General features: G+C 44.5%; 1 protein-coding gene across 1 annotated transcript in view; it reads left to right on the forward strand.

Annotated features, from left to right (window-relative positions):
• The first annotated feature begins 10664 nt into the window (after nucleotides 1-10664).
• LOC149440898 (class I histocompatibility antigen, F10 alpha chain-like) overlaps nucleotides 10665-21179 on the forward strand; it is a 33903-nt gene continuing 23388 nt past the window's right edge. Inside the window, exons 1-2 of the mRNA XM_089658016.1 lie at nucleotides 10665-10773; nucleotides 15360-15620. Of these exons, the coding sequence (XP_089514142.1) occupies nucleotides 10725-10773; nucleotides 15360-15620 (310 nt within the window). The 5' untranslated portion in view covers nucleotides 10665-10724. The remainder of the gene's footprint in view (nucleotides 10774-15359; nucleotides 15621-21179) is intronic.

Below are 21179 nucleotides of genomic sequence, written 5' to 3' on the forward strand. Positions count from 1 at the left end.
TCTCCTAGGCGGGTCTTTTCCTCTGGACTAGCCCTTGGTGGCCTGGGACATCAGGTTATCGTCTCCGGATCGATCTCTGGCATCTGGTCTTTCCCACAGGACATTATAGCTTCCTTCTAGGGTCCGGTCATTGACACCTCCGATCGCCGGTCTGGTCATAGTCTGGGCCTTCCTTTCTAAATTATTAAAATGAACAGTTTGAGTAATGGATATACATAAAATTATATTACTGGATCCTGTAAGGCAAAAGATGAATTATATGTTTAAAGGAAATTTAAGAATGATCTCAATATCTCCAGATAGGAATTGGTGGGTTTAGTCTTCCAACAACTGCAATTGAGACTTTGGATGGCAAGCACGTAATTGGTTGATGTGCACCCATCTATCACTGATTTCACCATACCGGGTAACCTGCAATTTATATGCGACCGGAGAGATTTTATCAATGATAGAGAACGGACCTTTCCAAGATGGAAGGAATTTCCGTTCTTTGATCTGGTCTCTTGCGAAGTTGTATAGATAGACCTTGTCACCAATCTCATATTCCTTCTTGGAGGTTTTGAGATCATAGTATGTCTTAGCACTAGTTGCAGCTCTTTCCAAATTTCGCTGGGCAAAGGCAAAAGCATATTGCAGATGTTTACGTAAATCCTCTATGTACTGGTGTGTGGTGGTAGCATTGATCAAATTTTGATCTGTAGTGCGATACAATAAGTGCTGGGGCAGTACCATCCGTCTACCTGTCATCAGTTCAAAAGATGACATTTTTGTAACTGTATTTGGAGTAGCCCTCAACGCCATCAGGACCAGCGGGAGCTTGACATCCCAATCTTTGCCTGTTTCCTTAACAAATTTCTTAAGGACATTAACGATGGTCTGATTGTATCGTTCTACACCACCACTAGAGGCTGGCCGATAGGCGATATGCAATTTCCTTTTAACCCCCAAAATTTTCCACAATTTGGCCATCACTTCGCTAGTGAAGTGCGATCCTCTATCAGACTCTATCCTCTGAGGTAAACCAAAACGAGAAAATACATGATTTATTAGCAATGCAGCACATGTCTCGGAGCTATTATTTGGTGCTGGTATACATTCGACATACTTGGTGAATAAACATGTAACTGTTAACATATACCGATTTCCTCGTGAAGATTTTGTTACTGGCCCAATAAAATCCATCTGAAGGTCTGACCAAGGCATACATATCCCCCTCTTCTGGAGAGGTGCTCTGTGAGTTGGCTTGGTAGGTTGAAATTGGGGACATATTAGGCAACCTTGGCAGTACTCCTTCACATCACGTAACATATGAGGCCAGTAGGCATAATCCCGCAGGATCTCATACGTGATCTTCTCTCCACGATGACCGGAAGTGGGAGCATCATGGGCATGCTGTAGCATCAAACCTCTAAATTTAAGTGGGACGACCCATTGTTGTACGCCACCCTTTGAGGTTCGTATCAACAATCCCTGATATAAAGAGAATTGGGATTTGGATTTCATTAAGATACGTAAATCCTCCTTCCCCCTACATACTTCCTTATTTATGGGATTTTGGTTGGGATCTTCTATATGACTATAAAACAAGCCAATTATTGGGTCTTCTTTTTGGGCAGTAATTAAATCCTCACTAGGAGAATCGTGACTCCACTGTATTGCATTTGGATCACCAGCTGTTCTGGCCTGTTGCCTGGTGACAGCTTCAACCTGTACGGTACCTAAAAATTGGTCAATGTCTATCAGTTCACCGGTGATTGCCCCTTCCTTGGCTAGAGAATCGGCCAGATCGTTCCCTTCTTTCTCGGCACCTAGAACCTTGGAGTGGCCTTTGGTCTTCTTGAAGTGCAGGGTGAGATCATTGGACCTTACCAGTTCATCGATGTGACAAAAGAGCTTACCATGTTTCACGGGTTTGTGATTACTCTTGTTCATGTTGTTTCGCTTCCACCTAGGGAAATACTCCACAAAACTATTCCTGACATAATTGGAATCGGTTATGATGGCACACTCTCTGATGTTGAACTCTATAGCCATCTCAACTGCTCTAAGAATTGCAGTAAGTTCAGCAACCTGACTGCTTTTTGGTCCAAGTTTGTATCCCACAGAAATTGGGGTGACACCTTGGGTCCAAACGATTCCAATACCTGCCACTAGTTGGAGCTGTTCCCCATCCTTGTGATGAAAAGCACAACCATCCACATATACACACGGCAGCTGTTTACAGTATTCTTCATCGTAAACCTTGTAGGGAGAGAACAGTTGTTCTTCCAGAAAGTCAGTGTCCGGGGCCTCCATAGCAGGCGTAGTTGCGGAACAATCATGGAGCTCGGCTAGGCCCTGGGCTACTGGACTTTCCTTGTTCTGTTTGTACCGAATTTCAAGAGGCCACCCTTGCAAAGACAAAGTCCAAGCAGTGATGCGGCTATTAGACACATTTCCTCCCTTGATACGTTCACTCTTTAAATACTGTAAAGGCTGGTGTGCCGTTTCAACAATGATTCTCTCTCCCTGAATGTAACTGCGGAAATTCTGTAATGCCCACACGGTGGACAATAGAGCTTTTTCACAGTCACTGAACTTTACTTCAACCGGGGACAAGGTTTTACTGGCATAGGCAATCACCTTACTGACATCATCACGTTTCTGGTAAAGAACAGAACTCATACTTACCTGCGTAAACCCTGTCTCTAGATAGAAATTTTTACCCCCTTCGGGATATCCGAGACACGGAGCTTGTGTGAGACGTTCCTTTAACTCCTTCATGGCGTCCTCCTGTTTCTTACCCCACGACCATTCGACATCCTTCTTCAGTAGGTGAAGCAGTGGCTTGCTTATCTCGGCGTAATTATCAATAAACTTACGCGAGTAGTTTACCATACCTAGGAAGGATCTCAATTCTTTAAGGTTAGTAGGGACTTTACAATTCAGAACCGCCTCAACTTTCTTCTTTTGTGGGTTCAAACCTTCAGCAGTAACTTCATGGCCTAGGAAGTTTACCTTCGTGCGACACCACTGGGCTTTTTGTAAGGACAGTTTTACTCCTGCTGCTTTTAATTGGCCCAGGACATGCCGAAGTTCTGTAATGTGTTTGGCCATATCAGTACTTTTGATCAGGATATCGTCCACATATGCCAACGTCCCCCTTTCGAAGGCGTCTGGCATGGCCTTGTGCATGAACACAGCAAATTCATGTCCGGAATTTATGAATCCGAAAGGCATTCGTACCCAACAATATTGTCGATTTCCAAAACTGAAAGCCAGTTTGTATTGGTCTTCCTCGCTCACCTTAATGGTCCAATACCCCTGTGCACAATCCAAGGCTGTGAAAACTTGGGATCCTTGGAGCTGGGCTAGACACTGGTCTATGTATGGGACCGGCCATCCTGACATGTACACACGTTTGTTCAGCTGACGGAGATCAGCGCATAAACGCCATTGTCCATTGGGTTTTAAAATACCCAGGATCGGGTGGTTGTATGAGCTGTGGATGGGCCTAATTATACCCCTTTCATGTAACTTCCTGATAATCTCAGCTAGAGATTCATAGGAAGCTAATGGTAACCTATACTGTCTTACGAATACTGGTGGGGCATCTGGATCTGTTTGGATCCTAGCGATGTGTAGGTCAGTAGTCCCACAATCGTAAGAATCCTTGGCAAAGATCTCTTGGAATTCAAGGAGAAGCTCTCGGAGCAATTGTCGGTCGAGATCACTGGCACACGCGTCGGCGAGGGCCACCATCTCTTCCACTAACTCCTTGAATCCAGGAAAGCTTTCCGGCTGACCTATCTCATATGCCTCTTCAAGTTTCGTGGTGAGGTCATCGGGTATGTGATGTGTGTGTGTGTTCTCCTGCCATCCAGGTTCTTTGGGGTACTCTTGTTCTTTGATTGGGTGATCAAAGACAATTGATGTCTCTTCGATTCGACAGGTGCCATCTTTAGAATCGAATGGATAAATGGACTCTATGGTGAAAATACCCTCTGGTAATGAATGGAATGTTTGTTCAATTAATTGTTCCTCCGACAAATATTCATCGGGGATGAGTCCAATCACCTGGTTAGTAACCCCAAAGGTATAATATTCAGTCTCTACCGCTAGACCAATAAGGGTCTCTTTGGGTAAGATGATGTCCTGATTGGACAGATTATGTATGTAAATGTACATCGGGGATTGATGTGTGTTGACTAGGGGCGTGTGTGTAATGTTCAGTCCCTCCCCCTGCATTTTATGGGAGAGGCATACTAATGCATCTGACCCCTTCAGTCTATGTCCCTTTTTAACTTGGATGGGGAGTATGAAGTTATTTATGCCCTTAGGAATTGTAATCTTTTGGGCTACCTGGACTTCAACAGCATAAGGCATCTGTTGCTGGGATTTTAAAGCTAAGTCCAGATTTTGGTATTTTTCGGGGTCCCCCTTTAGTCGACTCCATAAACAGTCATTAATTAGGTCGACTTGCATTGCAAAGCGATGTAATATATCGTTGCCAAAATCAATTTTAGTTTGGGAATTATCCAAGACTAGGAACACATGGGCGGCTGTTTTGTTTCCTACAGTGACGTTTAAGAGACACCTAGCCATTGAATTGTGATCATCAGAGTCATCAAGGGAGTCTGAAATCCAATGACGCTGAGGTGTGGAGAAACGGATCATTTCCATTTCGGTCAGGTGTTTTATCAACCCATGGCTTACAAAGCTGTGTTCCTGTCTCAAATCTAGTTTGGCATATTTTGACCTATTAAGACCATTTATCCGGATGGGGATAAACAAGTCGCTGTTAACCCTTTCAATACCTGTCAAGAATTGGGTGTGATCTCCCCCTTTTCTTGGTTTATCCTCCTGATGAAAAGATATCGTAAGGATGTCATCTTGGAGGGAAATATCTTTGATTTTATCTTGGGGAATTCTAAAAATGTGTTCCTCATCTCTTCTGATAGGGTTACAGTCATCAGGTTTGATAACCGTTACATCAGGAAGTTGGCTGTTCCTGAAATGGATTTCTAATGATCCAGGCCTTTCTTCCACCAGGTGGCAGTGTTGTCGGGAATGGGGAGTTTTAAGTTTCCCATATTTAATTGGGGTATTTACCTGTGACCACAGGACTTGGTTCACACAGTCAACTATGGTGTTCAGCCTTTTTAGGAAGTCCATCCCAATTATCATGTGGTGCTGTGATATGCTAGCAATGATGATGGGGTGTCTCAGTTCCTTATTACCCAGTTTCAGTTTAAGCCAGGCGGTACCCATGACTTGTAAAGGGTCTCCACCTACACCAATCAATGAGCTGTCAAAACTTTTAAGTCTTGGCTTGGTGGGCATGACATTCGCCACTTTGTCAAAATGCTCCTGTGACATGATGGTTGCTTGGGATCCAGTGTCTATTAAGCCGACAATCGAAAGATCACTGGCATCCTGCACCTGCACCGTGGCATAATATCTCCCATCAGATTCAGTCAGCTCACACATGAAATTAGTGTGGTTGAAGATCTGTGGGCCCTTCAATAACCTATGACTAGCTCTTATCTCACCGCATGTGGTGGACACATCCCCCTTATCCTCCCTGGTGGGATTCTTGGACTGTCTCAAGACAGAAGCACAACTAGAAGTTGGTGCTCCGTCTGGCTTGTCAATCCTGATGACTTCCGATGCCGCGACTATATTAGGGGCAATAGATGGACACTGAAAAACAGGAGAATCATTAATAACCAACAAATGGTCCCCCCTTGCCTGAGAACTAGCTTCTCCATTAGTAGGCGTGTCAGGGACGGGGCACACATCTCCTGTCATTTGACTCAGTGTCCTCCCCTGTTGGTTTAAGGCTTGGTTGCCTGTTAATTCTGTGACCCTTGGTTGGTCACAGGAGCTGCTCCTAAAAAAGGATTGGATGGAAATTGAGTGACAAGCCTGTCCATTTGTTCAGCCATTTTGCTGACCTGTGCCTCTATTTGTCCAATACGCTCAGAGGAGTCATTCTGTTGATTCTCCCTTTTCCTATACTTGCGCTTGTATTTTGGACGAGACTGGTAATGAGACTCAGAGTCAGAACTACTGCTCTGGTCCCGACGCCATTGTTCCCTCTGAGGTTTTGGGGTCTCCCTGTTATTAAAGGGAGCCTGGGGTACTGTATCCCCCCTTTGAGCCTGAGGGTGTTCTTGGCGTGGAGGAAATCTTTGGAAGTCGGAGTTTTTATTAAAATTGGGATTTTTATTGTAATTATGGGGCCTGTTGAAATTGGGGTTCCCATAAAAATTCCCATGTTGGTTTTGGCGAGGATAATAGAACCTCTGAGGATACCATTGCCTCCTTTGATTTTCATCACTGTACTGGCCCTTACCATACTTTTTATTCTTCTCACTTCCACTACCGTAGTTTCCTGGCTTTTGTCTATCCTTTCTCACCCACTGGTTTTGGGGTGCAAAGTTATGGACCTCCTTCACTTGCTGGGTTTGAGGTACAAATCTAGGGGAACCATTGGTTTTACCCCCACGGACTACTTCCGCATATGATTTCTTCTCTGCCTGCACATTTGGATTTGGAGGGGAAACGGTAGTGGCTGCTACTATCTTGGGGCTACTTTTAGGTTCTCTTTTTATCCCGCCCTCACTGGACTGTTGGATCGAGAATAAATAGTCACTCTCTCTCACCAACCAATCAAGAGAGCATCCCTTTCTGTAATCCTTTGCAAGTCCCAATTTTATGTAAGCAGGTAATGCTTCATAGAATAGTGTCTTGAATTCTGGCTGGTTAGGATTGGGATCCTTTTCAGCCAGGAAATAGGCATTTCTGAGGACAGCCAGAAATTCTGCAGGGCTTTGGTGAGGACCACACTTTAAATTGTAGGCCGCAGCCTTGGCAGAGGTTACAGTTTTATAAGGCCCAAATTCCATGTGGCACTTATGTTTAACCTCTCTCCAGGACTGATTGGAATAGGCCCTCAAGGTCTCAAAGAATTGCCGGTATTTCTCCTCAAACACCCATGGCAGCAATTCTATTTTGGTGTGGTCATCTCTAATGCCCAGAATCTCTAACGTCTGTTCATATGTTTTCATGTGTTCGGTGATTTCAAGGGACCCTTTCTTATAAAACATAGGAACAGTGTCCTTCAGGAACTTAATGACCTTTGGGGTGTCATATTTCCTGAATGACCCCTGGGATTTCCCTTCCTGCCTATATAAAACCTCATATTTCCCTTCAGAGCGCTCTGGAGTGTATCTTGACAGCTTAGGAGGTGACCTATATTCTGACCCTGACTCACTATCAGATACTTCGCTGTGATGCGGGTATCTCCGCTCATCAGCCTCTGGCTTGACTGGGTTGGTCCGTCTTTGGACCCCAGAATTTATTTGGGCCGTCAACCTTATAATCTGCTCCTCCAGAGTTTTCTGCTCAGATTTTATCAAGGTAAGTTCTGACTGGTCATGCTTATCCCCTGGGTGAACTTTAATTTTGACAGGAGATAACCTCTCTGATCTGAAGTACTCCACCTCATCTTTCAAGTCCTGATACTTCTTTTGAAGTTGTTTTAATTCCTGAAAGTTTCTTTCATACAGGTCCTGAGCACTTCGAAAGTCTCCGACCAATCTATCATAATGTTTCTCGGATTCGTCTAAACGAATACCGGCATGACCAAGCTTCCCTTTCAAAGACTCAATGTCCTGATTTTTGCTTTCTAACAAGAGGCGGGCCTCTGACAACTCTTCCCTTAGAGTCTTGGTCTGCTGGGCAGCTCCAGCGGTCATGAACCATAACATGGGCCAAGCTTCTAGGAGAAGTCTGTCACGGCTTCTATCACTTTCTGCTCCAGCAAATGCTATTAAAAACCCAACAACCTGGCCCTTTTGGTTGAACAGGTCCTCAAAGGTATTCATGGCCTGCTCTTTCTCTTCATCCACAAATTCATTATTGCTATCCCCCAAATTCAATCTCTTGCGGAGATAATTTATTACTTCATTTTCAACATACTTCTGCCAAGCACCGGCAGCTTTCCGAGCTGGCTTCATAACTTCCTGCTCAATGCCTTGAGCCGCCATATTTTCCTCATTATGATTGGAAGAGGTGGATCCGTGATTACTGGATGCCATTTTGATACCAAATATATGTTTGACAACGTGTACAAATATACAATCACCAGTGCGTTTTGTGTTATGGTACGATTTCTATGGCTCTCAGCAGTGCCTCCAAGTTTATGTTGTGGTGGTTTATGTAAGGATATATATTATTTATAAAGGGCGTGTCCCTTTCCCTTAGATGAAATATTACAGTGCCTCCAGCCGTTAAAATACGGCAAATATTTAGTAAACCAATAATTTGGACACCTTGATAATTTGATCACCACTTATTATTATACCTTGAATTCTTTTAGCCAATATGATTTCGTACCATACACACAAAATTTGCCTTATAATAGATAAATATAAAAATTTATTTATGTACAAAAATTATATATATATTAACACAAAACACAGAAGACTGGTGATAAATGAATATTGGTACACACAATCAAAAACATATCCTACCAATGTAAGACACAATAATAAGGTCTCTAACTAATTACATCAATCACAAATTTTTTATGATATGATTATTTATTAATTTTATTAATAATTAATAATTTCGAATATCTCAAAGGTTATATTCTCGCATGCCGTGGCCATAGGCTTGCAAGAAGTAAGCCCTTGATATGTGATACTCTGGTTATTAATATTCAATAAATTATGAAATATGGAAAAATTTATAATATGGCAATAAACAATTTTTAACAGTAACACAGTATCTGACTACATATATCTAACTATCCAATATTGTTGTAATACACTACGGTAATTTTTATGATTCTACACAACAGAGGAAATAATTAATACAACATCAAATAAACATCTCACCACACCCGGACGTCAGACTAGGCAACTCTCCCGTGGATTTAGCTGGCAGTGGAACGCCTTTAGACTGATATATAGGCAAGTGATAGATTCAATAGGGGAGAATGTAGGAAGTTATAAGTTTAGAGGTTTAAAGTTTTAGGAAGTTTGAAAAGATGGAAGAGTAGTTATTTCAGCAGAGATCTTCTTCAGATGTCAGGTCTTTCCATGAGGTCTTATGAGGGTTCTTCTTTTTCATGAGGTTTTTTTTTTTTTGTTACAGCACATGGGCTTTTTATATCCACTAGTCCATTGTTCTAAGATACCTTCCCACCAGGCTTCCTGATTGGCTAGTTGAGAAATGTGTGTACATAAGCTATTTCTCACCTGCCCGCCAGGTGGCGGTCATGTATCACAGAACAATGTGAGTATTTGATATGACTCATATCTTGGGTGGAATCTTCAGGTAATTTCAGGAATAAAATATACAGCACTTTCCAGATATAGCAGTGATCCCTATATTATTCTAAATAGGGACCATGGAATATAGGTGTATATTAGGTTATTCCTCCTTGAAGTACCATCCTGTTTGTTTCCTGATAAGACATGTAACTAATGCTAGTTTATAATACATCTTACTTCCCATCATCTCAATACTCAAGTTAGTGATATATAGTTCCCATTGCTGAGTATTTAGTGGTGTTTAAAGTCTATGACATCTTATTTATAATCTGTTTTTGTAATACATTTTTGTAATGATATATAGTGAACTTTTAGACTTAAATGTCCTGAATTTCACCCCTTTGTTTCAGAATCAACATTTTTCTCTGTGTAGGGAAAAAAAAATCTCTGTTTGCCTAGCCCTTGTATTTGACTCATGGTAAACAATTGTTAATGCTTTCACCCTTGGTGAACAATAGTAGATAGTAATAGTTTCAGAGGTCTGTTGGTTCATCACACTCTACAAGGTTTGGGTAAGCTCTCAGACAATCAGTTTGGTTCCTCTATTGTCATGTCCAGACCTTGTATATGTTTACCTGCTTATTGAAGTCTGAATAATGGTGTTTGATCACCTGTAGAACTTTAAAATAGTATTGTCTCTAGGAGGAAAGAAAAACAATCCCTTTACCCATTACATTTCTCTAGCTAGATGGTTCAACCAAGACAAAATTAACTCTTAGCATCCGGCTATTGCTGAGCTGTTTGCCATATAATATTATGTCTTGATAAAAGTCATATTTTTGAGACATGATTCAAAAGCCCACAACAGAATTGAGTCATACATTTTGTATGGCTCAAATCGCACCGTATCCGCACCAAAAAGGTGCAGGAGCCTTTTTTGGGTCCGCATTAGAATCGGATTGCATGGGTTTCATACCCATGCGATTGGATTCTGCACATCGCACCGTGTTTTGCGAACCGATTTTGGGGTGTTGGTAACTTAACATACACACCCGCAGCGGTTCGCATGAATGGGGTGCGATTGTGATGCGGTGCGGAATTCTCACAGACACCACTGCAAATTCCGCACCTCATCAGTTTGAACCCGGGATCAATGATAACATTTCAGGAAGGGAGTCTTCTGCACCGCCCTATAGAAAGGGTCATATTAGAGGATCTGTGAAAAACAAAATCCCCCAATAAAAGTAAAACATCCAGTAAAAGAAATCCTCCAGTTCTACTTTCATTTCTACTCTCTGCATAGTGATGGTAACTTGTGTATCCGCCCATTTCCTGCCAAAACCAAATTCATCCAATCAGCACAAAGCTTCGTCCTTCTGTACAGATACTGTGCGTCTTTCCCTAAACCCGTCATCTTGGTGTCACGTGGTGAGTTCTTATGTCACACTTAGGAAGACGGAGATGACTCCCCTCATTATATTTCTTCTGGGGTTGTCAGACGGGTCTTGTGGTGAGTAGGAGAGAAGTTCTATTTCATATGTAAATTCATGATATTAGGTGCATGTAAGCTTCATATCTCATACCTGCAAAACAGTCATGTGACCTCTACAGATATCCCCTGTATATGGGGAGTAGTGATGTCACACCTGTACGGATATCTCCTGTATATGGAGAGTAGTGATGTCACACCTGTACAGATATCTCCTGTATATGGAGAGTGGTGATGTCACTCCTGTACTGATCTCTCCTGTATATGGAGAGTAGTGATGTCACTCCTGTACTGATCTCTCCTGTATATGGAGAGTAGTGATGTCACACCTCTCCAGATATCTCCTTTAAATCCAGAGTACTGAAGTCACAGCTATACAGATATATTGTGTATGTGGAGAATGTTCTATATGTATATAAAGAATAGTGATGTCACACCTGTACAGATATAACCTGTGTATGGAAAGTGGTGATGTCACACCTGTACAGATATCTCCTGAATATGGAGAGCAGTGATGTCACACCTGTACAGATATCTCCTGCATATGTAAAGTAGTGATGTCACACCTGTAGAAATATCTCCTGTATATGGAGAGTAGTGATGTCACACCTGTACAGCTATATCTTGTGTATATAAAGAATAGTGATCGCACACCTGTACAGATATAACCTGTGTATGGAAAGTGGTGATGTCACACCTGTACAGATATCTTCTGTGTGTGAAGAGTAGTGATGTCACACCTGTACTGATATCTCCTTTACATGATGGGTAGTGATGTCACATCTGTACAGACATCTCCTTTATATGGAGAGTAGTGAAGTCACACCTGTATAGATATATCTTGTGTATGGAAAGTGGTGATGTCACACATGTACATATATCACCTGTATATGGAGAGTAGTGATGTCACATCTGTACAGATATCACTTGTATATGAAGAGTAGTGAAGTCACATATATACAGTATCCTGTATATGGAGAATAGTGATGTCACACCTGTACGGATATCTCCTGTATATTGAGAGTAGTGATGTCACACCTGTACAAATGGAATCTGTATGCTGCATGTTACCACTTTTAGATAAATGTCTTGAAATGAGGGTTTCTATGTAGAGGAATCTTTGTAATAATAAACTGTCTCTAACATAAGGAACAATTGACCGGAATGCGGTCTTCTGCTTCTCACTTGTACAATCTCTGTATGTCACAGTAATGGGTGGGGGGCACATATACACTGTATGGCCCAAAGTATGAGGACCCCCATCACACTCACTCAATCATTCAATCACCAAGATATGAGCAGCTTTCTGCTGTAGACCAGTCAATACATCACTAAGTAGTATAGTGTGTGGAAGAGGGAAGGAGTTATTGCCGCATGCCCTCAACACCCGCAAGGCACCTTGTCCAAATATTGATGAGAACAAGTGCCTCATCCCACCATTCCCGGCCCAGTGGATGTGGGGGGGGTCTGCAAGGAGGAACCCAACAGAATCTGAAAGCTCCCTTTTAAATATGGGGTCCCCAGATATCCGGCCCTCTCCCATATGTGCATGAGTATGGAGTGCACGGTACCCCTTGTGACTCACAAATGGTGTAAACACACAGACACCGTAGGAATAGTATCACCATGTCCCACCATATACATCCAAAGTCAATCACACCGCCAAGCAATGCAGATCCACCATCAAGTCACAATGAGTGACTCCTCAATGACCGGCTGATGCAAGCAGAATGACTCCCGCCATGATGATTCTCTTCCCATCGCCCTGGTCAGCTGCTGAATGTCAACAATCTGGCCAAGAATGCTTGCTGATGGCATTGACCATATTTTGTCATGGCCACATGTGGTCTGTGATGTAATCTGGGATGTCTTCTGGCTTCTACACAGAAAAAAAAATTGGTTTTGTTTCATTTCGATTCATTGTTTAAATAATTTTGTTTTTTGTTAAATCCATTTAATTTGTTTTTGGAATTTGTTTTGCTTCGTTTTCGAATTTGATTCGAATCGATTTGAATTCAATTCAACTGAATTCAAATTCGAATTGACATTAGAATTCTAATTCTATTCTATTGGTTTTTCCTATTCTATTATTTTATATTCTTTTCTATTCTGTTCTAATCTATTCAAATTCAAATTTATTCTATTCAAATTTATTCTGTTTGAAATTTGAATTTCGGAACAGTTATATTTTTGCTATTTTATTCTATTGTTTTTTTCTATTCTATTTTTTTCTATTCTATTCTTTTCTGTTTTATTCAAATTCAAATTTATTTTATTCGAAATTCTAATTTCAGAAGACAGTTATATTCTATTTTATTCTATTGGTTTTCTGTTATATTCTATTCTATTATTTTATTGCCTATTCTTTTCTGTTCTATTCTAATCTATTGTATTATTTTATGTTCTATTCTAATCTATTTAAATTCGAATTTACTCTATCTGAAATTCGAATTTCGGAAAACAGGTATATACTTTCTATTTGATTATTTTCTATTGTTTTTTTTCTATTCTATTCATTTCTATTCTATTCTATTCTGTTCTTTTCTATTCTTTGAATGTCTATTCTTTTTTTTTTTTTTTATAAATGTTTATTAGTTTATCAATCAAAATACAAATCATATTCACATTTCTATTAAAAAGACATTTAGACAATATCCTCCTATTTGCATAAATTATTTAAATCCCTCTCCTCAACCCTCCCTCTTCTCCCCTCCCCCCCTCCTCAGCCTCCCACCCCCATCCCCCCCCCCACCTGCCTCTCCCACTCTGCGTTTTCTCTCTTCTCATTTACACCATACATTTCTGTTATTTCTAAATCCATTTCAAGGGGTGTTATATCCTCATATATTTCACTTTTTCTCTATACTCTTCCCATTTTTTCCACTTTGTATTGTACATCTCCATCTTATCTATATGCATGTAATACAATCTTTCTAACCCGCATATCTGGGTCACTCTGCCCCTCCAATCCTCCTCTGTTGGCACCTCTCTTTTTTTCCAGAACCTAGGTATCAAACTCTTCGCTGCATTTAAGTAATGCCATATCCCCAAGGCCTTATATAATTTCACTGGAAGCTCTGTGATATGGAGGAGACACAACTCTGGGTCTAATCCAATATTAATTTTAGTGATTTTCCTTACTAAATAAACTATTTTCCTCCAAAACACCTGTATTCTTGAACACTCCCACCACGTATGATACCACGTACCTATCTCTCCACAACCTCTCCACCACATCCGTGAAATCTCCCCATTCAATTCATGCTCTACATTAGGTGTAATGTGCCATCTCACCAAACACTTGTAATTTTTTTCCACCTCTCGCATACTAATATTTTCGTGAATTAATCTGAACATTTTCCTTTGCTCCTCCTCATCTATTTCCCTTCCCATGTCTCTTTCCCATTTTTCTATATATATTAATTTTGTATCAGTGTCTAATTCGGTTAATATTTTATATATTTTTGCAGTTCCGTGTCTCCCATCTCCCCGTGCTTCCAACAATCTCTCCAATGGATTCCACTCTTTTCTAGTTCTCATAGGCTTTGGGAGATTTTCAAAAAAATGTTTCAGTTGGTGATATCGGAATCTATCCATCTTATTGAAAACTTCTCCCTTTTTTTTCTCCAACTCTCCAAATGATCCCAGTTCCTCCCCAACCATTATATCTCTCAATTGTGCCTCTTGTTTTATAATCCATTTTCCTGCGATGTTTTCCTGCCCAGGGATAAAATATTTTGTGTTCCTTAGTGGCATTAACTGTGAATTAAAAGCCCATCCCCTCTGTCTGTGTAACATTTCCCACACTCTCAAAACATTAAAAGTATACGTGCTTGTGCTTTCCTCTAATCCCCTGTATTGTGCTGGCACCCATATAATCTTACTTAAATTTGATCCACTCAGTGTATTTTCGATTTTGACCCAGCTTTTCTCTGGATTATGAATCCAGTCAAAAATTCTCGCCATTATCACTGCTTTATAATATCTCTTAAAGCCTGGTACACCCAGTCCGCCTCTTTCTTTACTTCTAGTCAAGACTTCATAGCGTCTTTGAATGTCTATTCTAATCTATTCTGTTCTTTTATAGTCTATTCTTTTTTGTTTTCTAATCTGATTCAAATTCAATTCAAATTTGATTCAAATTTGATTCAAATCCAAATTTCTTCCAAATTTTGTTTCATAATTTCAGATTAGTTACTAATGTAATTAGGAAATTCGGAGACATGTGCGAATAATAAAAAATTACATCGAATTTGAATTCAGAACAAAATGAACCGCACGTGTCTACTGTCTTGTTTGCAATGTGAAAGATGCTAGTGGGCAGCGGGAAGCTGTCATTTATTGGCAGTAGTGATTGGCTCCTGGCTGTAACAGAGGTTCAGTGGATGAGTGAACTAGCCAAATCAGACCATTTAGTTCATCCATTCTGCAATCTGCGAACAACTTGGGTTTACGCATGGTCCATCTGGTGGTTGTTCTGATCCCAAAGCTCACCCCTTCAGATGACTAGAACATGTAATCTGATTGGTTGTCATGGATTTCCACATTTAGCACTTTCTTCTTTGATTTGCTGTTTAATCCTTCCTCTCTCTCTCTGTTGCTCTCAGACAGCCACTTTCTCCAGTATTATCACACTGCAGTCTCCTGCCTGGGATCCGGGCTGCCTTTGTACTCTGAAGTCGGCCAAGTGAATGATCAGGTCATTGAGAATTATAACAGTGACACTCGTCAGTATCTTCCTACAGTTGAGTGGATGAAAAAAATGGGGCCTGAATACTGGGAGAGGGAGTTACAAAGAAGTCTACGCAGTGAGCCCGTTTACAAGCACCGACTGCATACACTGATGAAGCGATTAAACCAGACTGGAGGTGAGACAATTCCTGTACACATTTATATTTATTTATTACACCAATTAAAATAACACTAAATAGAATATATACAAAGGCACCCACCATGCACTGTGGTTCCTACCATCAGACCCTACATCACTACTGTGTCTTGAAGGTGTTGAGACAACAGATTTGTCTTCTATAGGCATTGCATCATTCTTCTCTCTGCTTGTGAATGTGGGTCCTGGAATTAATAGCACCATCCTTTGAGGCCATACCCTTTGCTCAGTTCCATTCCACCATCCTCCAAAGCAAGGGTCTCCAAACTATGGCCCTCCAGCTGGTGAAATACTACAAGTTCCATCATGCCTCTGCCTCTGGGAATCTTGCCTGTGGCTGTCAAAGTCTTGCAAGGCCTCATGGGACTTGCAGTTCCGCAACACCTGGAGGGCCATAGTTTGGAGACCCCTGCTCCAATGGAACATTCCGTCCACATGGGACAGCTTTCACATGTCATTAGTAGTAAGGTTCTGCTATTACTGCAGACCAAGCTAGTACTGCTGTGGTGGCTTTGGTCAGCCATGGTATCTTGGAGTCATCCTTTCTCCCTTTTCAATGCAAAATCTTCACCATGGAGGCAAAACCTTTCTAGGTAAAAAGGGGTCATCAGCACTCTGTTAGTGCAGGGTCACTGGATGCATCAGGAGTCCTCCCTGCCAATTAACATTTCAAAGAGCTAGGAAATTTCTTTTACACAGACATGTCACCTCCAGGGCCACCAAGCGAGGGTCAAATCATATTACTGTTACTACCAAGTGTTGGGTAGAACATTATGTTTCAGCTTTATCAGTGGTCCACATTCTGAAAACCAGAAATCTCAGCACCACTTACTGCCTTTTTAACCAGTGCAGCACAGCATGAGGTCGTTTGTCCTGTGGGACTGGAGTGACATTGAGGTTGAAGCCACCATCACCTCTATTAGATCCAGATGAAACCCTTAGAGAAGGGAGTGACCACAGCCCCAGTTCCCTGGCTTATTACTTTCTCCTAAAGGTATTGAGCCAAGACTGATATCTGTCATACCAATGGTCCTGTGCAAAAATGTCCTCTGCTCCATCCACCAGCCCTAACTATCCAATTTTAGGAGTGTATATGCTTTGATGAAGATCCACCCAACATGCAGTTTGCTGTTGGGGATTTCTTGTCAGCACTGTGACTCCTAGGAATGTGATCTTTGTTACAAGACAACACAGGGAATAACATTTAATGGCAGATATCTCTGTCCAGATCACTATCTTCTATAACACATGTAGTAATGATTCGAGTTTGCTAGTTCGGCCACACCATCTTTGACTTCAGGACTAAGGAACCTTTGAATCCTTTTAATTTTACCAGGGGCCAAAGAGTGTGTGGGACTTAATGCTTATAATTAGAGATGAGCGAAGTATTCAAAAATTCGATTCGACTGATTCGGCGAATTCGTGAAAAAAATTTGATTCGAGTCGAATATATTCGCTGCGAATTTAACTTATAAAAGGGTGTTTCTAGGCTTCAGAGAGCCTTTATATTAGTGCAGAACACTGTACCTTTAATTTAAATGCCCTTGGAGTCTGCTGGGGAAGAGAAATAATACTGTCAGTCAGTATGACATGCAGATGAGTGCCGTCGATCTTAGAATCACCGCACACTTCACTCATTTGGGCAGTCACGGGGCCAAAACCAGAGTGTGGAGCCACAGTGTGGCGGTGGAGGCAGCAGCAATGGGAGGCCATACAGCACCCTATGACAAAATGGAACCCAGCAGCAGTGTGAGGAGACCTGAAAGTGGCACATGGCAGAGTGTGGCGATGGAGACAGCAGCAATGGGAGGCCGTACAGGGACCCATGACACACTGTGGACCTGGCAGCAGCGTGAGGAGGCGGTACGGGGGCCCATGGCAGATTAGGGGCCTGGCAGCAGCAATGGGAGGCCCGTAATCTGCCAGCACCCTATGACAAAATGGAACCCAGCAGCAGTGTGAGGACACCTGAAAGTGGCACATGGCAGAGTGTGGCGATGGAGACAGCAGCAATGGGAGGCCGTACAGGGACCCATGACACACTGTGGACCTGGCAGCAGCGTGAGGAGGCGGTACGGGGGCCCATGGCAGATTAGGGGCCTGGCAGCAGCAATGGGAGGCCCGTAATCTGCCAGCACCCTATGACAAAATGGAACCCAGCAGCAGTGTGAGGACACCTGAAAGTGGCACATGGCAGAGTGTGGCGATGGAGACAGCAGCAATGGGAGGCCGTACAGGGACCCATGACACACTGTGGACCTGGCAGCAGCGTGAGGAGGCGGTACGGGGGCCCATGGCAGATTAGGGGCCTGGCAGCAGCAATGGGAGGCCCGTAATCTGCCAGCACCCTATGACAAAATGGAACCCAGCAGCAGTGTGAGGAGACCTGAAAGTGGCACATGGCATGACACACTGTGGACCTGGCAGCAGCATGAGGAAGCGGTACAGGGGCCCATGGCAGATTAGGGGCCTGGCAGCAGCTATGGGAGGCCCGTAATCTGCCAGCATCCTATGACAAAATGGAACCCAGCAGGAGTGTGAGGAGACCTGAAAGTGGCACATGGCATGACACACTGTGGACCTGGCAGCAGCATGAGGAGGCGGTACAGGGGCCCATGGCAGATTAGGGGCCTTGCAGCAGCTATGGGAGGCCCGTAATCTGCCAGCACCCTATGACAAAATGGAACACACCAGCAGTGTGAGGAGACCTGAAAGTGGCACATGGCATGACACACTGTGGACCTGGCAGCAGCATGAGGAGGCAGTACAGGGGCCCATGGCAGATTAGGGGCCTGGCAGCAGCTATGGGAGGCCCGTAATCTGCCAGCATCCTATGACAAAATGGAACCCAGCAGGAGTGTGAGGAGACCTGAAAGTGGCACATGGCAGAGTGTGGCGATGGAGACAGCAGCAATGGGAGGCGGTACAGGGACCCATGAGACACTGTGGACCTGGCAGCAGCATGAGGAGGCGGTACGGGGGCCCATGGCAGATTAGGGGCCTGGCAGCAGCTATGGGAGGCCCGTAATCTGCCAGCATCCTATGACAAAATGGAACCCAGCAGGAGTGTGAGGAGACCTGAAAGTGGCACATGGCATGACACACTGTGGACCTGGCAGCAGCATGAGGAGGCGGTACAGGGGCCCATGGCAGATTAGGGGCCTGGCAGCAGCTATGGGAGGCCCGTACTCTGCCAGCACCCTATGACAAAATGGAACACACCAGCAGTGTGAGGAGACCTGAAAGTGGCACATGGCATGACACACTGTGGACCTGGCAGCAGCGTGAGGAGGCGGTACAGGGGCCCATGGCAGATTAGGGGCCTGGCCGCAGCAATGTGAGGACCGTAATCTGCCAGCATCCTATGACAAAATGGAACCCAGCAGCAGTGTGAGGAGACCTGAAAGTGGCACATGGCAGAGTGTGGCGATGGAGACAGCAGCAATGGGAGGCCGTACAGGGACCCATGACACACTGTGGACCTGGCAGCAGCGTGAGGAGGCGGTACGGGGGCCCATGGCAGATTAGGGGCCTGGCAGCAGCAATGGGAGGCCTGTAATCTGCCAGCACCCTATGACAAAATGGAACACACCAGCAGTGTGAGGAGACCTGAAAGTGGCACATGGCATGACACACTGTGGACCTGGCAGCAGCATGAGGAGGCGGTACAGGGGCCCATGGCAGATTAGGGGCCTGGCAGCAGCTATGGGAGGCCCGTAATCTGCCAGCATCCTATGACAAAATGGAACCCAGCAGGAGTGTGAGGAGACCTGAAAGTGGCACATGGCAGAGTGTGGCGATGGAGACAGCAGCAATGGGAGGCGGTACAGGGACCCATGAGACACTGTGGACCTGGCAGCAGCGTGAGGAGGCGGTACAGGGGCCCATGGCAGATTAGGGGCCTGGCAGCAGCTATGGGAGGCCCGTAATCTGCCAGCATCCTATGACAAAATGGAACCCAGCAGGAGTGTGAGGAGACCTGAAAGTGGCACATGGCAGAGTGTGGCGATGGAGACAGCAGCAATGGGAGGCGGTACAGGGACCCATGAGACACTGTGGACCTGGCAGCAGCATGAGGAGGCGGTACGGGGGCCCATGGCAGATTAGGGGCCTGGCAGCAGCTATGGGAGGCCCGTAATCTGCCAGCATCCTATGACAAAATGGAACCCAGCAGGAGTGTGAGGAGACCTGAAAGTGGCACATGGCATGACACACTGTGGACCTGGCAGCAGCATGAGGAGGCGGTACAGGGGCCCATGGCAGATTAGGGGCCTGGCAGCAGCTATGGGAGGCCCGTAATCTGCCAGCACCCTATGACAAAATGGAACACACCAGCAGTGTGAGGAGACCTGAAAGTGGCACATGGCATGACACACTGTGGACCTGGCAGCAGCATGAGGAGGCGGTACAGGGGCCCATGGCAGATTAGGGGCCTGGCAGCAGCTATGGGAGGCCCGTAATCTGCCAGCACCCTATGACAAAATGGAACACACCAGCAGTGTAAGGAGACCTGAAAGTGGCACATGGCATGACACACTGTGGACCTGGCAGCAGCATGAGGAGGCGGTACAGGGGCCCATGGCAGATTAGGGGCCTGGCAGCAGCAATGGGAGGCCCGTAATCTGCCAGCATCCTATGACAAAATGGAACCCAGCAGGAGTGTGAGGAGACCTGAAAGTGGCACATGGCAGAGAGTGGCGATGGAGACAGCAGCAATGGGAGGCGGTACAGGGACCCATGAGACACTGTGGACCTGGCAGCAGCATGAGGAGGCGGTACAGGGGCCCATGGCAGATTAGGGGCCTGGCAGCAGCTATGGGAGGCCCGTAATGTGCCAGCATCCTATCACAAAATGGAACACAGCAGCAGTGTGAGGAGACCTGAAAGTGGCACATGGCATGACACACTGTGGACCTGGCAGCAGCATGAGGAGGCGGTACAGGGGCCCATGGCAGATTAGGGGCCTGGCAGCAGCTATGGGAGGCCCATAATCTGCCAGCACCCTATGACAAAATGGAACACACCAGCAGTGTGAGGAGACCTGAAAGTGGCACATGGCATGACACACTGTGGACCTGGCAGCAGCATGAGGAGGCGGTACAGGGGCCCATGGCAGATTAGGGGCCTGGCAGCAGCTATGGGAGGCCCGTAATCTGCCAGCATCCTATGACAAAATGGAACCCAGCAGGAGTGTGAGGAGACCTGAAAGTGGCACATGGCATGACACACTGTGGACCTGGCAGCAGCATGAGGAGGCGGTACAGGGGCCCATGGCAGATTAGGGGCCTTGCAGCAGCTATGGGAGGCCCGTAATCTGCCAGCATCCTATCACAAAATGGAACCCAGCAGCGGTGTGAAGACACCTGAAAGTGGCACATGGCAGAGTGTGGCGATGGAGACAGCAGCAATGGGAGGCCGTACAGGGACCCATGACACACTGTGGACCTGGCAGCAGCGTGAGGAGGCGGTACGGGGGCCCATGGCAGATTAGGGGCCTGGCCGCAGCAATGGGAGGCCCGTAATCTGCCAGCATCCTATG

Source organism: Staurois parvus, unplaced genomic scaffold (assembly GCF_062004578.1).
Source record: "Staurois parvus isolate SC_StPar_1 unplaced genomic scaffold, SC_StPar_1.0 ptg001049l, whole genome shotgun sequence".
NCBI classification, from domain to species: Eukaryota; Metazoa; Chordata; class Amphibia; order Anura; family Ranidae; genus Staurois; species Staurois parvus.